The sequence below is a fragment of the Beta vulgaris genome, chromosome 5 (assembly GCF_026745355.1).
Source record: "Beta vulgaris subsp. vulgaris cultivar EL10 chromosome 5, EL10.2, whole genome shotgun sequence".
Lineage (NCBI taxonomy): Eukaryota > Viridiplantae > Streptophyta > Magnoliopsida > Caryophyllales > Amaranthaceae > Beta > Beta vulgaris.
In genome coordinates, this window is record NC_079206.1 from 60,445,762 (window position 1) to 60,460,493 (window position 14,732).

The window sequence follows — 14,732 nt, forward strand, 5'->3', positions numbered from 1 at the left end:
GAAGTTTCTTTCAAGGTCTCTATAAGACCATATAACCCCATTCTTGGACCTTGGCAATGTAACACATGATGCACAATTCTATTTTGTCTAAATTGTTTAGTTGTGATTTTCTAGATAAGGTCATTCATTGTCCAAATAGCATACTCTGGAGTCTGGAGTATCGCTTTCCCCTCTCTTTTTTTTTTCTCGGGTTAATCTAATTTTAAAGTCATCTTCTCATATTAATGTAAGCTCACAAGCAATCGCCTAAACAAGTAAACACGTGACTGCAATACAATTAGGCTTCGTTATTCCTTTGTAATAGGCTAATTGTCTACTAAATCGAGATCCTTGTAGAAAGTTACATGCATAATACATCTTTTGGATCGCCTTATTAAATTTATGGTTGAAAGCTCTTATAGTTTAAGCAAAGAATATTTAAAATTGATTAAGCAATATTTTACTTGGTTATGTTCAATATTCAGTATAGATGTTGTATATTTGCAATTAATGGAATTTATCTTTCACAAAAAGAAAAAAGAGTAAAAGAACACCCCCATAGTTTCAAATAATCTGGGAGCCACTTCCATCACCATAGGTGTAGGGCTACGAGTCAACCTAGAGCTGCATCATTAGTATAATGTTGTTCGCTTTAGGCCTAACCTGTAAGGATTGTTGTTGGGCTCATTCCCAAAAGGCTTTATACTAATGTAGTTAGTGAACTTTTATAAATTAGCTAGGTAGCTCTTTATCTCTCTGATGTGGGATTTGAGATGTATATTAAACAATCCTCCCCTTAGACCAAGAACCACAAGCCTCCCTTCCAGCGATAATCCGTCTAATCATCTTGTACCGTCGCCAAATGCGGAACATGCCGCCTGACCACCATAATATTAGGAAGACTTTTCAACACAATGCACCAAACACAAATTTCCATCGCGAGGTCACACAGAGAGTCTTCCACACGTCTTTAGATTTCATGCACCATGCTTCCGAGCTATGCCTGCAACCAATATGTTTCCGCTCCGTGCTTCTAGGTTGAAACCCTGACATATTCCTGCTCTACAATCGCATGTCCATGTATTACCGGAGTCACCCATCTTCAAGAACCACACAAAATACCACCAAAGACTTGCACCTACACCCTAGATCTACATCGCACTACACCCTGTGTACACCAGCAAGCCACACATATGGTCCACCATTGTATGCGGGTTCTCTCAGCCGAACCGTCGGCTCCGATACCATTTGTAGGGCCCATGAGTCCACCATTAGTATGATTTTGTCCGCTTTGGACTTATCCCGCACAAATTTGTTTTGACCTTCTTCCTAAAGACCTCATACTAATATAGTTAGTGAACTTTTATAAATTAGATAACTCTTTATCTATCCGATGTAGCACTTGAGATGTATACCAACAAGTACCACCTTATCAAACGATGAGTCACCTTGCTATATGCTTATATCTATGTCCTACCCGCTCAGTCAACCATCAAATTAAGCGATGAGCGTCTAGTCATGATCATTTTCTAGAGAATTATTTTCGTCTCCAGATTGATTTCATGCAGGCTGTCAAATTTCATGTTAATTTTGTCATTCCTTTATAGATACATTGAGGTTTCAAACAGATATTTGTCTGCTTATTATCCCAAAAAGTAAATCAATGAACAAAGAACAAAATAGGGTGCAATCCTCGGCAAGTTGCACTACGTCTTTTCCTAGAAAAAAATGTGCCTACCAATTACACTCAACTTCCCACTATACCCTAAAGTAGAAACAATATGGTATTATTGTTAGTTTGTTATTTTGTGACAAAAGAATATAATTATGATGCCTTAAGACAAGTATTTACAAGTTTTTATCTATCTAATTATACCAGATTTGTGACTTGTTTATTTCCAAAAGAACATACTACTTTAATATAAACACGATCCATCATTAACATTTAGTTTAATTAATCATATTCTTGTTTCTATGTGTACATGTACATGTGCACCATGGCACTCCCCACTTGCGCATCAGATAGAATATGGAAATTTGGCCTTCAACAATATTGAACTTGAGGAATGAGCCAAAAATTACTTTGTTGTTACTTGTTGGCCTGGGAGTTGGAACTTTTAGACCGTCCAATTAATTGGATCATTTGTACAACATACATTAGTTTTTCATAAAATTATTTCTCCATTCCTATAACCTTTCCTACATTGAGGATAGAATAACCCTATAATCTCGGAGCAGCATATAATATATGGTTATTTCGTCTCAATATTTTAACACAAATTTATAGGGGTAATTGTTACACCATAAATTATGGTGTAACGACCCACAAATCACCAATTATTTTTGGAAAAAGATCTCAAGTGACATGAAATAAATGTCTAAATGACATGAGATTCATGTCATTATTTGTATATCCCATGTCCTCCTAGTTGGAGTATATGTCATCATGCATGTTACATAATAAATTTTAGTGTAAAATGTTATACCTAAGACGCACTCATGTTTTTATGCGTAAAATATCACATCATCTGTAAAAAGTCATCCTACAATACACTAGCTTTTATTGTAGTTACTTTGTTTCATAATACTTGATACGCTTCTATGGACGCATACATAGCTTAAATCATTACTCATTAGTATATACAATTTCCTATAAGTAAAAATTATGAAAGTTGATATCAAAAAAAAAAAAGATGTCGAGACGAATATAACAAGAAACTATATAACTATATTTTGCTTAAATAGAAATCAGAAAACACGGTGAAAAGAAAGTGTGTACTTGTATTATATCATAAGTTATCTATATCTTAGTATCTTATCATACAATTGTATCACATAAGAATCATCATAAGGTAAGATGAGTTATAATCTATTTTAAGTGAACAAATGAAGCTGGAGAAAAAGTAGTACTTGATAACATTATGATCCATTGACGCCATAGCAAAAACATACCAGCTTTCAGTGACATTTAAGCGAATTTATACAAAATATAGTAAAAACGACAGCAAAGTATTCTAGAGGATCCGGACTCATTGATAATTGGTGGGCTGCAAAGGTATGGGGGAAGGGTTGGACGTGGCAACCTGACATGAAGTCTTAGATTTTACTTCCAGATATAGAATCCAGGTGAAAGAAGATATGAAGCACCATCTCAAGAAAGGTAAAACTTGGCCAAATCTACACAAGCATACAAGCTACTAAAGAAAAGAAGTTCCAGCAATTGTGTAAAGAAATCAAATCATGATTGTATCAGCACATGGAGTGATTCTCATATTTTTATCTTTATGAATGACACACCTACTTCTAGGAGTGGTGATAAAACGCTCATTTTGGCCACTCACACAAATATATAAGGATTGATGTAATAATAATAAGTGTATTATCAATAACTAGAGTTTCAAACATACAAAGAGGATTTCTTATAGATAACCAATTGTACTTTTGGGGACAAAAACTAAATGGGGCACGCAAATCAATGCAGATTTTTGCTATTTGGTAGAGATTACATATTTAATAGGGACAATATTGTCATTTTAATATATTTACATACACAAACAGGGATTGATTTAACATAAACAAGGTTTTCAAACACATAAACAGTGGTTAATTTATCAATAATCAGGGTTTCGAACGCACATACATGGGTTCTTATAGATAAGTAAATGTACTTTTTTGGGACCAAAGCTAACAGACACGCAAATCCATGCAATTTTTTGCTTTATGTCAGAGATCACATGTTTACTTTTTGACAAAAAGTTGTCTTTTTATATTTTTATTTAGTCATGATTTTTTTTAAAATAAAAGTAATTTTTTGAAAAAATAAAAAATATTGTGAGTGGACATATTGACCGTTCACAATGAGTGTTTTATCATTCCTCTACTTCTAACATGTGAGTCCATCAAATATGTTTTTCCTTCTTTGAAATACTCAGCATTGATCTAACTAGAGTTCTCAAAATGATCTAATGAGCTGAAATAACAAGGTTAGTAAATTAAATGAAAATATGTCAAAACTTTAGATAGTAAAACACGGGAAATGACGAGCAAAAGGAAAAGAAAAAAAAGAAGATAAAACTTATCAAAATCTAAGCATTTAGATAAATTTCTAGTCATTTGATCATTTTAGAAAAACATCTATCAAAGTTAATATTATCCTGAAATATATGAAATCTTGTAGGATTTTTTTTAATTTATATATTCAAAATATCAACTTTTATAAATTTATAAATGTATCACTAGATAAAATATTGGCTCAATACTAGTTTTAAAGACTGAAAATTTCAATATTTCATTTTCATATATATACGAAAGAAGTTTGTTTTTTAGGCTATCATAACATTTATAGTAGCACTCCTTACTTTTTTTTTTTTTTTTTTGAATAGTAAAATTAATTCATTAATAAAAAGTCATACGACATCTACATAAGCAATCGAATCAAACAAATACATAAGTTGAATCAAACAAAAAATTCCTTCATAAAAACTACGATCGTCAAACAAATCTTGCAATGTGGAACATCTCCCGCTTATATCGCTGGAAAATACAGCCTTGCTGGAGAGACAATCTAACGATCCCTTGTAGTCGTGAGGATGATTTCCGTCGGATTCATCTGACCGTATTCGAAAAATTGATAACCTTTGTGAGCACTCCTTACTTTATATCCATTGTTTTGGCTTTCAATTAGCTTAATCGGTAAACTTATTTGGAATGGTACTAGTTAGACGTCTATAGTGTTGCCCTTGATTCTTTTTACTATAGTGTTGCCCTTGATTCTTTTTACCATCAAAGGAATATACTTGTTATTGCTTCTTAGTGACAATATTTCACATAAAATGGATATATGTTTTAACTTTTTTATGACCAGAACGTTTTGTATCAGAATTATCATCAATTTTTTTCGATAATGCTATTTAATATTTCATAATAACATAATCTAAAATTGTTTAGTTAGGACAGTTATTGTATGAGGTCTACCCAATGCTAGATGTAGAGGCATCACCACTCTGCTCTTAGTTTGTATTATGGAAAGTTAACACTTTGCCGTGTGTTACAACTTACAAGGTAGGAGGATAAGGTTTCATATAAGTCATGTTCTTTTTGACTTATTTACAATTCAGTTCAGTTTTAGTTCAATTACTCTTTGCAATTCAGTTTCTCTCAGTTCACTTCAGTTCAATTTTAATTTAATTTGGTTTAATTTAGCTTAGTTCAATTTCTCTCAATTTAAAAGAAGGGGCAATAATCATATATATGTAAGTAAGCAACAATAAATTGGAAATCCTTTCGCTATAAGCTAAAAGATAAGCATGTCATTTCATTGTACTATGGTGGTGTACCTAAAGAATCTAAATACGTACCATAAGTTTATAAAGTAGTACCAAAAAATGAGGGGGATATGTCATTACTCATTAGTAAACGGATTATAATGTTATCAAGTATACTTTCTATAAATGTTTGACTTCTAATTATAAGTTCTCTCATTTCCATCTTCAAGAGCTAAAACATCGATGAATGTGTTTTATTAATATTAAAGTGGACTAGTAAAGTGAATTTTAAGGACGATCAGGTCAATCCGGATAAAGATTAAGTTTAATATTTTATTAAATAAGTTCAAATGAAGAGAACGCACCTAAAATTAAATGCTTTATTTTCTATAAAGTAATAAGAGAGCCTCAAATAACTCCAAATATAGGAATTCTAATAGGAAAATGCTTTGGCAAGATAGAGTAGCAGCAGAATTAAAGCTTTAATGCCATGTGCGTTAACCCAGATCACATTATAACCACGACAACAATGGTAAGTTGAAGCAAATATGTTCCTTGAGAGGCAAAAGCTACTCAACACCCAATTTCCACAATCTAAAGTGTGTGCTTGAGTGGAGTAATTAACATGGAAACGATGGACTGTTTTCAAGTTGCCATTACTTTACATTACGTGAATCAGACCATAAAAATTTAGCTTACTCGTCATTATTAATGTTAATTAAGGTTGATGTATATTTGAATGTTACACGACAAGTAATACTCAATCCGGACTTCGAAAGTCTTTACTCGGATTAATAGAATAAAAGATTTAGTTCAGACTTAGATATATAAGTATTACGAGGAACCTTAAAAGATAAACTCAACATGTTATCACCTATGCGGCTTGGATTCGAGTACCCATGTCTGATACGTATATGTGTCCAAGTGTCGAACTCAGCTATTTTATGGAACTTTTCAGTTTTTGAACCCAAAATGAAGTGTCCAAGTGTCTCACTCATATGCGAGTGTCGAGGATCCGACACAGGTACTTCTGGTAAAATGAAGAATCTAAACAACATAGGTTATCACCCTTATTTAGAACAGAAGATGATACTTTTGGTGGTAAGCCAAAAGAGCCAAAGCCACATAGCACAGTTATGTAAATGAGATTCTATCCTATTTTTCAGAAACAACCCCACGAGACCATTTAACTAAGCGAGCTGGCTTATAACTTTCATTGTTAGTACTCCAGAACTCCAATATATATGGCTCATGTCTGTCAGTCCCACACAATTAACAGCAGAAAGTTGCAATCAAAACCAATTGATACTAGTTTATGGGCTTAAAAGTGCAACTAGAAACTCACTCATAGTTGGGCAGAAGTCAGAACATTCTCCATCTGTTTTTACTCTTTCCTCAAATTAATGAACCATAAGAACATGCAACAGCAGTGTTTACCACATAAAAGCAGAAAGGAAATCAGATGCTATATCAGCTTTCTCTTCTCTAGTTGTGGACATTAGACTTTCAAGTAGAGAACTTCCTACTATACTATATTAAGTGGTACAGATGTCACACTGAGAAACATAATCTAGCAGCTCAAAAGACGCCTCAACGGTTGATATTTATCTCTTTCCAACGGCCAAAACCAACTGAGACTGAATCAGGTGAGGTGAAGATGACGGCACTATTATGATTGGTGAAAAAATTGCACAAAAAACAGTGATCTTGTGAAACATAGAATAAAAGGAGGGAATGACAAGACCTTGAAATAAAATAGGTCTATCATCTATGATACTACAACTCTACAAATCACATGGGTCGATTCCACCTAGGGCTCATAAGGCCTAATCTAAGGACATTGTCGCATTCATGCCAAACTATGAACTTCTTTTAAGGAACAGTTTGGTTAAGTATCACACAACCAACAATGAGTCTATGGGGGCAATTAAGGAATTTGAACTATTGTTGGCCAGCTCCGGCGTAGCCAGCGCTCCACGCTCCACTATTATGTTTCGCTCTTGTTAGACACCTGACCGTTTGGTAAAAAAGGTTTTCTCTAAGAAATTCTTTCAAGAAAAAATCCATCCATTTAAAAGACGAGGAAGAAAAAGTAGAGAGAAAAAAGTTGAGTTAAAAGGTACAGATCACGATACAAGAGAATACGATATAAACTTTGTCAAGAGTAGTATGTTAACTTATTACTCGGTTTTCCTATATTCTAACTTAGCTATAGGATAGAGGGAGCATAAAAATATACAAGAAAGTTACCTCATTTACAACATTTGCTCCAAGTCCACCAAAGAACCATTTATAAGGAATAACCAGAAGCTACAGATATTATTGGTAAAGGGTCCTTCTAACCTTAATTTATAAATCAAAGTGCTAAAATCTTGGAACTTTCTAACAACATCTCATTGCATATTCAATCTTAAAGAAATGCAGACATAGAACGTAATCAGACACATACTATAGGCTGGGAAAAAAAGAGAGAGAAGGCTTAACAAAAGTTGCTGTTTGGACCACTACCATACTATACCCTATTTGCTCTGCATTGGTACAGAAAAAAAAACATTTCATCAATTTCATTAACAATCAAACAAAGGACAAAGCACAGTTACCAATAGAAATCAAAGAAAGATGGAAAATTGATAACCTATTAAGCTATAGAATTGATTTTGTACCGACCACAATTATAAGAGACAAAGGCTGCTGCTTTCGGCCTTGTCTAATTTTCTAATACTCCTAGAGTTAATTTTACTTGCTATTTTTGAGTGTACTTTATAACCACTAATATAATCACTATCTAAAATTATCTGTTAAACTAGAATACTAATTAATGGGCATTTTAGTTCAAAATTTAAGAAAACAACAAAAAACAGCTACATCTATTACAGGAAAGGATATAGGAGTGCTTTACATGTATCCATGTTAGTATGATCATGAAGATATACTTTTGTTAGACAGAACTTGAGTGGGGGATTATAGAACCTATAGCATTAAATTGAAGGGGCCTCCTTTTCCCCTCTTTAAATTCGAGGTTCCAAACTTCCAACAGAGAGTAGACATCATATCGACAAATGGTGTTGATTTTATGAACGGGAGTTGGAGAAAATAATACTTCTAAATCACTTTTTAAGAACAAATAGTATTTCCTCCGTTTTTCTAATACTTGCATTAATATAGCATGGGCATAATTATTCGAAAGAGAAGACACATAGATTAGAGAGAAATAAAAAGCGATACCATACTAACATAGGTTAGGAGAGAGAGATAAACAAAACACATTACAGATTCAGAAAATGATAGAAGTAATATGCAAGTTTCATTTTAGGAAAATAAATAAATAATGCAAGTATATAAAAAAAAGAAAGTATGATCCATTGTTTAGGGATATGATATAGGGCCTGTTCTCCCTAGCTTATTTTTAGTTAAGTTAAGTTCAGTTCAATGCAGTTCAGTTCATATCAGTTCAGACCAGTTCAGTTCAGTTCAGCTCTTGACAATACTTTTACTCTCACATATCACTGTTCATTTCAGTTCAATTTAGTTTAGTTCAGTACAATTCAATTCAGTTTAGTTCAATTCAGCTGTTTTATGCCGAAGTGAACATGCCCATAATCAACGGTTAACAGCTAAATAAAAGAAAAAGCAGTTTTGAACTTCAAAATGTTAAATTGCACCTAAACATGGGTTGTTCGTCCACTTTCAAGAGTGGTAAGGACTTCCTTGGGCTTAGGATAAAGGGGGAGATTTAAATCTAAACAATTGGGAAATAAAGTCCTCCAAAAGAAAAGAGATGCAAGTGCAACTAAGATCACAAACTATTTGTTTCAATAACTAATTCCAAAAAGGTCTTAATAGTACACATGAAGTGGTTAAGAAAGTATCTCTCTGCCATCTTTGGCATCTACTAGACTTGAAAATATCTTCTCAATTCCATCATTCCATGTAATGTGTCTTGAGTTAGAAGAACATAGCTGATTTTAAATTTAGTTTAACCTATTAAACAAACGGTTTGTACGGTAAGTATCATGAATTCACATGTAATTTAACAAGGAAAGTCTCATGTAATATTCATAGTAATACAACTCTAAACGTGTTTCTCTTTATAACTTTTCATTAATAACTAATACCACATTTAGATAACGCAGTGATCGGTAGCGACACTCGGAGTGTGCTAGACAAACGTAGAAATACCAACGGGAAGGTTGCGCACTTTATAATTCACATGCCAATTATGCATATCACGAAGATACTTTAGAAAACTAAATACTTTGTCGCATTCAGAAATTTAGAGGATTGATAAAATGTGTTATTATTTGCATATCATAGTTATAAACTTGGATTTCCTCGTAGTATCTAATACCACTCTCTCCATGTCATTTTATGTCCCATTTTATGTCAAATACAATATTTTATACGTATTTAGGCATTACTAGAAAATTATAGTGCGTCATTTGACAACTCATAGTTTTTATCATTACTAAAATGAGAACCATGAGTTGACAAGAAATTGCTGAAATGGACCAACTCAAGGTTAAGGCCTAGAAGCTCCTTTTCATTTTCATTGAACTCCATCAAAGATGAACCATCCACAATTTTCAAGGAAATTGATCTACAGTTGACGTTGAAATCAATATATATCTATAACACATCACTAGTTACAAGTTCAATGTTCTTGGTTCTCCAATCTTTTAATGCATTGGACGTAATTTTCCAGTATCACATTGCTTTCCTAACCATATTTTATCTAGACTAGGGATCTTACCTACTTATCTAAATATAAATAGCAGATGTATAATATTCAGGTCAGGAACTCATAATTAATACACCTGATTAGAATGATTATAATACTAACACTTTGCTAATACACAAAAAGGTAAAGAGTATATCTGACTGAAGATTAGATTCCTCTAATAACCATTGGTTTCAACTACCCCAATCAAAGTGTCGATTATCAAATTCCTATCCAATTACCAAGGTCATAATCTTGGTTTAGCAACTAATATATATGTACAAACCAATCATATTTAGACAGCACAGAACAAAATACAAAAGTTAATTAGCCGGCAGAGGTCAGATAACAATATAACAATATGGATAATCTGCTCAAAAGTACTGAGAAAAACAAATACTAAAACCATGCCAAGTATAAATATACAACTACGTATTTGTAAAACATATCTAATGGTAGATGACTTTTTCATCTCCCAATAAGAAGACAAACTTTAGGAGGGGTGACATACACATCTCTATGAGAAAGGAATTTAGTCCAATCTCAAGGGAAACTTAAGCCGAACTTTTATTATCGGCCTGAAATTACTTAAAATCGTTCCAGTGTAAAGGTATTCAGAATAAATACTCGAGAGGGGATCCAAGAATTTACACTCAGGAATGGGTTAAACTTTATCAAGACTTTTTTATTTTAAGTATTTGATCAAATTTCACAGTCATAGGTCAAAACCAGCAAATCCAGGAGCCCTCCACTCAAAGAATTGCACCTCTATATAAGGCATCCTCTCTATCAGCACATCTATTCTTCCCATTCTTTTTAGCCTACTGAAGTTCAAACCTTTTCTTCTCAAGAACTCAATCATTTATTCCTCTCACCTTTTTAGCTATAGAAAATAGACAAACTCATACCATCTCTGCTCACAACCTCTGCCTTAATTTCTTCTGTATGCATTAAAATGCAGACCTCATCATGTCATTCTTCACGTTTTTACTCAACTGATGATACTGAGGGTGACCATTATGATTCAAGGTCAGCTTCCTTCTCCTCTCTCCCAAGCCTTCCAAAAGTTCGAACCCTTACATCGCATCCCAATCAACAAAACCATCTTTCCAGCACTCTAAGCCACTGCTTAACAACTCTCACAGGACATAGCTCCTACATATTCTCTCTTACTTTGGCTGGAAAATTCCTATACACGGGGTCCTCCGATAATGAAATCAGATTATGGAAACGCAACCCCCACAGCTACGAAGATGATGATGAGATTATAGCTAATAATGTGGTGGCAGTTGGAAAAGGTGCAGTGAAGTCTCTGGTTGTTTTAGCTAACCAGCTCTTCACTGCACACCAGGACTGCAAAATTAGAGTATGGAAGATAAAAACCCAAGACCCGCATAAGAACATAAAATATGAAAAAATAGCTACTCTACCCACTCTTGGTGATCGGACTGTAAAACTTTTAAATCCAAACAATCAAGTTGAAATTCGAAGGCATAAAAAATGTACATGGGTACATCATGTTGACACAGTCTCTGCACTAGCCTTATCAAGAGATCAGTCCCTGCTCTATTCTGTTTCATGGGATAGAACACTTAAAGTCTGGCAAACATCCGACTTCAAATGTTTGGAGTCGATTAAAAATGCACATGATGATGCTATAAATGCAGTTGCAGTGTCTTATGATGGAGATGTTTACACAGGATCTGCAGATAAGAAAATCAAAGTATGGAAGAAACTTCCGGGAGACAAGAGGCACACTCTGGTTAACACACTGGAGAAGCACAATTCAGGGATAAACGCCTTGGCGCTTAGTCCTGATGGATTTTTATTGTACTCTGGGGCATGTGATAGATCAATATTAGTGTGGGAAAAGAGCAGCCATGATGACAGCATGGAACTTCTAGGAGCTTTACGAGGCCATACCAAAGCCATATTGTGCTTGGCTGCAGTTGATGACTTGGTTTTCAGTGGTTCAGCTGATAAAACTGTAAGAGTTTGGAGAAGGGTTGGGAGAAACTACTCTTGTTTGACAGTGTTAGAAGGGCACCAGGGTCCAGTCAAGTGCTTGACTGCAGCAGCTGATGCTTATTGCCCACATGATAGCACATCATTTTCGAGTTATCTTCTCTATAGTGGAAGTTTAGATTGTGATATTCGAGTGTGGCAGGTATTGGTTTCTAAGTAAGCCATCATATGTGCTCAGTAAGCATATTACCTTATAGATTAGTATCGTTTAGATGATTAATATTATAGTTTCACAAATTGCAGGTAATCAAAGTGAACTTTTGATGTCATAAACGTATCAATAAACGATGATATTATAGTACAAGTGTGGACATTAATTGCTTCACAGCAGAGTATAACAGTCGTCTACTTTATTCCCATTTAAGGAAACATGTTGCGTCCTGCTCTTTTGGTTTAACTTGGGAGGTTTTTATGGCTAAACATACAGATTTTAAGGCCATTATTGGGGGGAAAAGAGGGAAAAAAGAACATTACATTTCACTTGTAATATGACAATGATGCCCTAGAGTCGGGTCGAAAGTGGTGTCACTTGGATAAACAAATTGATGTTATATGATGAAAAACTCTAAACAGGTGATGGTCAGCTACATAAAAGTTAGCTAAAATGACAATTTTTTTCCTTTGTTTAAGGGACTAAAGGAGCTAAAAAGTAAAGGGCAAGGGAAATGATAGCTTTTTTCTCCACTTTGCTCCTGTTAGGTGGCTAACAATTTACCAATACTCTCAATATACTATATACAAAACAATCAAATAGAGTTAGACCTAATTATAGAACGGCTTGGTGCGGATAAATAGCAGGTCGGGGTAATAGACATCACCTTATCAAAACCGGGCCGAAATTTGCAGTTTGCAGGTCGATAACAGGTTGATAACGACATGTTATAAGAGAGAGAAATGAGAAATGTAAAATTCCGCACCATACATAATTTTACTTTTACCTTTGTCTAAAACTACTATTCGATTACAATTTTGGCCTAATATTAACCTTGTCCAATAAAAGCCTTGTCCATCATATGTTATATCCAATAATAAGCTAAGTTTTTAAGTTGGCCTCACCTTGTCTCCATTGGGATGACTTGCCATCAATTAAAAGCTATGATCAATCAATAAAATATGCAGCTTTGCTAGCACTTCAAACCCATTTATTATAAGGGACACCCTTTCCAGCAGGTGGCCCCGTAGATGTTTGGCTCTAATAGTTCATCTTCTTGGAAATACAAAATTTAAGATTATTATCCTAAAAGGGTAGTTCACATATCATTATCTGTATAACAGTATCACTAATCAGTTTACTATTCCCCTTTGACGCGAACATCTTTAGTAGTACCTAATGTCGTTCAATTGAAGTTCTTCAGTTTTCACATTTACGTGACACAACCCACATATACCAATGTCAACCAGTTTGTTCCACAGTTAACCCAGATGAGCTTAACAATTGCACCGAAGTCCGGCTGAATAAAATGTAAACCACCACCCCCACCACCACCCCCACCCCCCCCCCCCCACCAACCGCCCGGTTGAAAAAAAGAAAACACAGCCATAGTTCTTCAAATAAATAATACTCTGATAAGGCCTCGTGCACTTGCAAGTTGCAAACCAGCCAATAAAAAGACTTACAGACAAGAAGGAAAGGAATGTTTAAATTTCCAGATGAACTTTACAGTAAATCAATGAAGTTCTGTATAATTGTATTATGTTCAATATCCAAACGAAAAGTATGTTGTCCAATTGTTTTGAGCACATAAACAGAAGAGAAAAAGTGACCCAATAATTAACAGAAGTGGGATGATAATTGCGCTTATGAATGATCAGTAATGTGCTAAGTTGGCACCAGATGCAATAGCGGATTACAGAAATTTATTGCACAGGCTGAGGCGCACTTCTCAGCAGCCCTCTAAAGCCAACTAATATGCTTTACACTACTTTAGTTAACGTGAGTACGTGAGTCCAAGTAGTTTATACTCTATATAGGTTGTTTGGCAATCGAATGTTGGTTGTTGGCATTTAGCTAGTTTAGTTGGCTTGTTTGAGTGGCTTAGAACAATGGCGGTATGTATTAGCTTTCTAAGTTGGTTGTTTAAGCCAGTTGTTTGCAAAAGTGTTTGGTGAAATTACTTGTGGCTGTTGGTTGTTTATTTATGAGTTTGTGGGCCAACAACCAATCCAAAAAGCTGCTCCAAGCAGCTTTTTCAATTCGGCCTAAAAACCAGCTTTTCAGCCAACTAAAAAGTCAATAACCACACTTTTTTTTGAATGTTTGACCAAATTGAAAAGTCAAAAGCCAATGAAAAAGCCATTTACCAAACATGGCCAATTACTATAATATTATTACGCTCTTTTCACCTGTGGCTGGCTATATTAATGTAAAGATAACAGTTTTAGGTCTATTAAGTTTAAATAAGTTTAGATAAGTTTTCATTAATTTCAGTAAGTTCCAAAACCTTGTACAATAAGTTCCAATAAGTTCAAATAAGTCTAGATACAATAAGTTAAAAAAAAAAAACACATTCACAAAACATAAATTCGAATAAGTTCAGAATGAATGAACAGTCAACAGATAAGTTCAGATAGAATAAGTGATAACACGTTCACTAAGGTGAAATGAGCGCGCTCTATAAGTCTCAACTTTTACTACAATCACGAAACAATGCCCTCTGCTTACAAGCACTTGCACTTTCAAGGTCAAACTTTCTTTACAGATAAAAAACGATATAATTTGTAGTCTGAAGTACTCTCATGATTTTAAT

At 34.3% G+C, this 14,732-nt stretch overlaps 1 protein-coding gene across 1 annotated transcript; it reads left to right on the forward strand.

The window, feature by feature from the left end:
• Window positions 1-10,666: 10,666 nt before the first annotated feature.
• Window positions 10,667-12,289, forward strand: LOC104894205 (protein JINGUBANG). Its single transcript, XM_010680385.4, has one exon. It carries the CDS (start codon window positions 10,916-10,918, stop codon window positions 12,143-12,145), a length of 1,230 nt encoding a protein of 409 aa, XP_010678687.2. The 5' UTR covers window positions 10,667-10,915; the 3' UTR covers window positions 12,146-12,289.
• Window positions 12,290-14,732: the final 2,443 nt, after the last annotated feature.